The 5,000-nt window shown below is 41.1% G+C and overlaps 1 protein-coding gene across 1 annotated transcript in view; it reads left to right on the top strand.

The window, feature by feature from the left end:
* Positions 1-5,000, top strand: part of S1P (membrane-bound transcription factor site-1 protease) — a 25,454-nt gene that overhangs the window by 4,510 nt on the left and 15,944 nt on the right. Inside the window, exons 2-5 of the mRNA XM_086541818.1 lie at positions 2,397-3,014; positions 3,378-3,529; positions 3,780-4,208; positions 4,716-4,833. Coding sequence (XP_086397944.1) covers positions 2,435-3,014; positions 3,378-3,529; positions 3,780-4,208; positions 4,716-4,833 — 1,279 coding nt within the window. The 5' untranslated portion in view covers positions 2,397-2,434. The remainder of the gene's footprint in view (positions 1-2,396; positions 3,015-3,377; positions 3,530-3,779; positions 4,209-4,715; positions 4,834-5,000) is intronic.

Consider the following 5,000-nt stretch of genomic DNA (forward strand, 5'->3'; position numbering starts at 1 on the left):
TGCACAGGCACACATGCACACACACAAGCACACTCACATTCACATTCACACTCACACTCACACTCACACTCACACTCACACTCACACTCACACCCACACCCACACCCACACCCACACCCACACCCACACCCACACCCACACTCACACTCACACTCACACTCACACTCACACTCACACTCACACACACTCACACTCACACACACACACACACACACACACACACACACACACACACACACACACACACACACACACACACACACACACACACACACACACACACACACGCGCGCGCGTGTGCACCAGCCCCACACATAATACAAAACATTAAAGCATATGATCAAGCTGAACCCCACACTCTTATCAGCAGATCAATGCTAGCTCCTTGGGTTTTTTCTCCTCATTTTTAGAATTCCATGAATTCTCCCATCTTCTTCTTCTTCCCGCCCCTCCTGTTTCTCCTCACTGCCTCTCTCTTCCTTTCCCTCCTCTCTCCTCCCTCTCTCTTTTCTCTCTCTCTCTTTTTCCTTCTCATCCCTTCCTTTCCTTTCTCTCCATCATCATTTCTTCCTTCATCATTCTTCTCTCCTCTTCTTCCTCCTTCTCTCATCACTCCTCCTCATCATCTTCCACCATCATCTCTCCCATCCTTCTCTCATCATTCCTCCCTCTCTCCCTCATCACTCCACCTTCCCTTCCCTTCTCCCTTCACTCCTCTCCTCCATCTCTTTTTCTCCCTCCCCTCCTCTCTCCTTCTCCCTCTCCCTCTCCCCCCCTTTCTCTCCCTCCCTCCCCTTCCTTCCTCCTCCCCTCCTCTCAGTCCCCATCAGGAGTGCCTTCTGATTCTCCATCCCTTGCCCCCCTGGGCTTGAGTCTTTAGTAGTCTCAGTATTACTAGATTCTCTCTCTGCAGAAATTTCAGGTGGTAGAGTCTCCCTCAAGAACTTTCTACCCCCTGGATCTCTTCTCTCGCCGCCTTGCCAGAGCTGTTAGCTGCCAATAGCAAGCAGGGATACTCACTATTGAACAAGAAAGAAACCAACTGTTGTTATTTTCCATTTGATAGATTTCATGCAAGTGTTGTTGTAACAGTGAATTTCAATAAAAGATGATTGTGGGGAAAAAGTTTAAAATGATAGAGCCCATAAGTTTTAAAGAAGGTTATCTGGTATCTGGGTGTAGCACATACAATATGTTTATAGTTATATTTCTGAAATGCTTATTATTTAGATAGATTGTGAGATCTTATTCATATATATTGATTTTTGTTATGTGAGAAAATTAATCAGTAAAATACATTTCCAAACATATTACTGTGAAATAACCCTTGGATGATAACAAAATTCAAGGTTTAGAAATGAATTTCCCGTCAGAAGTATGTACATAGATTAACTCATTGCGGATGGGGAATAGATTCGCTTGCCCAGTCTTCAAGATGGGTTTTATTTCAGAGCGAGGTAGCATGAAGCAACATAATTTGAATCTTTCCACGCTCTTTCAGTCACTCATAAAACAAGAGCCATTTTTGTGTTTTATTTTTTGTGTGTTTTATTGTGTTTAGAGACCTATATGTGCCATATGACAGGCTCTATCAATGCTGCAATTGACTAAAATTGTAGTATAAATGCCCACATCAGCTCATTATTTTCTTTATACTCGGTGTGATAGAAGTATTGCTGTTTTATGGCAGGACAAAAAGCAACTTTATTTTTTTGTATTTTTGTGCTGTCATGAATGAATACGAAACATATAACCACCTACAATGAAGAGAACATGAAGAGGTAGGGAAGAGGAAGGAAACCTGTGCTTCTGACTGTGAGTGTCACAGTAAAAGGCATCCATATTGGCACAGGAGCACATTTTAGACACTGGGTATAATTTGAGTCACCTTCCTCTTCTCGTTCTGCCTGCACATCCTTCATCGGCAGTACTTTAGAGCAAGAGGAAGTCACTTGCTGTGTGCCATCGCTCTCTAAAGATAGTGCTTACTTGAGATCGTGGATGGGTGCTATTCAAGGCTCTCTCTCCTGCTGGTGCTAGGAGAATGTGGTGCCATCTAGATTTTGGATGTTGGGTTTGCTTAATATTACGGTAATTATAACAATTATGACTGCAATTGCCATCATCACTCACTCCTTACTCCTAGCACAATAAAATAGCACAGTAATCCAAAATCGCCAAACATTATTTATGTCATGACGCCCATCGTCAGGCCAAAGCTCTCGTGTCATGTATGTCATGACACCTGTCCGCAATGGGTTAATCATATTAATGAATTTCAAACAATTGAATTTGCTTCTTATTATATTCATTATTCATTAAAATACTCATAACTTCTGCTCCTCTAAAAAAATATGATTTTAAATGTGTAATGGTGATATTTTTCTATTTTACAGGTAGGTCAGGTTAGTTGCAGCATGTCCTCTTCACCGCCATGAAGCCAAATTTTCGCTGGAAGATGGACTGCCCAAGAACCATGGAGGAGGAAGCTGAAGCAGGAAGTAGAAGGAGAATGGGGTCCTCAGCAACTAAGGACCAAAAGACATATGACTGCTCGTCACCATCCCTCTCAACCCCGAGTCCTTTGAGAGAGTTTTCAGAAGAAATATCTAAGGATCATATGTGCTTGCATAATACAAAGTTTGAAATTCAGAGAACTAGAAAGAGCAGTTGGTCTCGGACAAGGAGGGAGAGCTGGCGCCCTGAGTGGCGCATCAGCTTGGGGTTTATGCTGATGCTGTGTATTCTTAGTAGAGTGACAATGGGAGCACTAGAGGCAAGTCCCAGAGGTGACGTTGGGAGTTTTAGTGGGGAAGATACATTGTTTGCGGCAAGAAGACTTAGCAGTGTCACAGAGCCAGACTCAATTGTGAATAATAATGATGGTCCCGTGTTCATATCTGAACCTACCACAAAGCGGGTCAAAACCACAGAAAGAACCACTGAAGGTCCATGTGGAGGAGGCCGAGGCCATCAAGTGAAGATAAAATACTCCTCTAGTATTGTTGAGAATGGTAATATTTTCTGTGTTTTTTTAGAATGTATAAGTAATTTTAATGGTGGATACAATGCCAATTGCTTTTCCTTTCTCATCTTGAAAAATGTTTATATTTGTTTGGCATCATAAATGAAAATGAAAATATGCATTCCATTATTTTTTAATGGACTTGTAATCTATCATTAGAAAAGGAACCCACAAAGACAGTTAAATGATTATACAATGTTAGTTTAAGGCATATCATGACTTCTCACTCTTAACAACACCATGGCAATATAATACCTATGTATTCATTTCAGAATAACATAACACAAAGTTATTTTTTTTATTTTTTATTTTTTTATAATTTTTCAAGACCTTTGTGTTTTTTTCCCTGCAGAGTACATTGTAGCTTTTAAGGGTTACTATAGACAAGAGGCGAGGGAGCGGTTTATTGAGGCAGCCCTGAATGACTCGGATGTTGTGCGGTGGGAAGTGATGCCACGTAACAATCCAGCGAGTGATTACCCAAGTGATTTTGATGTTGTACAGGTAACCCGCTGAGTTCTGAGAATTGAGTTTTGTTATTAATGGGAAGTTATTAGTGTGTAGTGGATATTGTGGCATAAAGTCAGTATTAGTAATAATTATAAAAATTGTAACTGCAATGATAGCTGATAGTAAAATATAGGAATAACTGTGATTATGATAAGTGATATTGTTTTCTTAATCTTTTCCTTTTTTTTTGCATGTTGCAGTGCTGATAAACTGCCTGTAAAAAGTTTCTCTTGTAAACTTCCAGATCCAGGAACTTCGCAAAAATGATGGTTTGGATGCCCTCAAAGACCACCCAGCGGTGAAGCGGGTAACAGCCCAACGCATGGTCATCCGTCACCTCCACTTTGTAAATGACACAGATGAGGACGCCAGTGCGGACTTGTGGGATGAGATTCTCTTTGCCAACATATCAGAGACATCAGATGGCTTTATGGTGTACAACATAAGCGAAGCACAGCAAGAGGACGGCTTGAATAAGGAGGAGGACATAGATGATGATGACACAATGGAGCTGGAGGTAGAATACGAGGTTCTTGGTGATGACTATGACAAAAAAGACAAGAAAGGAGATGAGGGTGATTCTCCTTGCTCTGGGAAGGACTGTCCACCCAGTGTGGAGAGGGAGGAAGTGTGGCCAGCCTCCCGGCCTTTCAGACGCTCCTCGCTGACTCTGGTGGGTACCTCTGTCATGTGTCATTAGATATAGCCTTTTTGGAACTTGATGGATCATGGTTATTTATTTGAATATGTACTTGAATATATTTTTGAAGGACTAATCACTTTCGCATCAAAATGCAGGCTATTTATTCCTTTAGTTATGTAACTAGGGGATCATACCAAATGTTTATTAGAATCACTCTGCTTACTGATCATATAGATTCATATATTATACCATAAGTCTAGAAAATAATAAAAAACACATCTTAACCCTTTCCCGGCGGGGCACGCGCTATGCGAAAACCCCTAAGCCGGGCAATTGCAATATTGCATTGAAATCGTCACACTGGCATGACGCCCCGGCATCGGGAGTTTAGCTGTGTCACACGAGTGTGACGGGTTAAGTTCATCCCAAGCAGAACATCTTAAGATGTGGCCCATCTTGGAAGGGGTAATAGCAGTGCTATCAATGCATGATATGTTTTTCAAACACATTCTCATAAATAATTTTATCTAAAAATAGGGAACAGCCTTCTGGCAGACGACTGGCAGGCACTCTAGTCGTCGATTGTTGAGAGCTATTCCTAGACAGATCACATCCACCTTACAAGCTGATGTACTATGGAGCATGGGAATCACTGGTAGGTAGTGTGATAAGATTATTTTTTAAACTTACTATGCATATCTGCTTTATGTTCAGTGATATGATATGTATTACAGTGAGGCTGTTTTCCTTATGATATCATATTCTATTTCACATGACTTGTTGAATTTGCCATTGAGGATATTTTCTGATAAAACTTTGATT

This window comes from Penaeus japonicus, unplaced genomic scaffold (genome assembly GCF_977035675.1).
Source record: "Penaeus japonicus unplaced genomic scaffold, GWHDUDI00000001_assembly GWHDUDI00000011, whole genome shotgun sequence".
Lineage (NCBI taxonomy): Eukaryota > Metazoa > Arthropoda > Malacostraca > Decapoda > Penaeidae > Penaeus > Penaeus japonicus.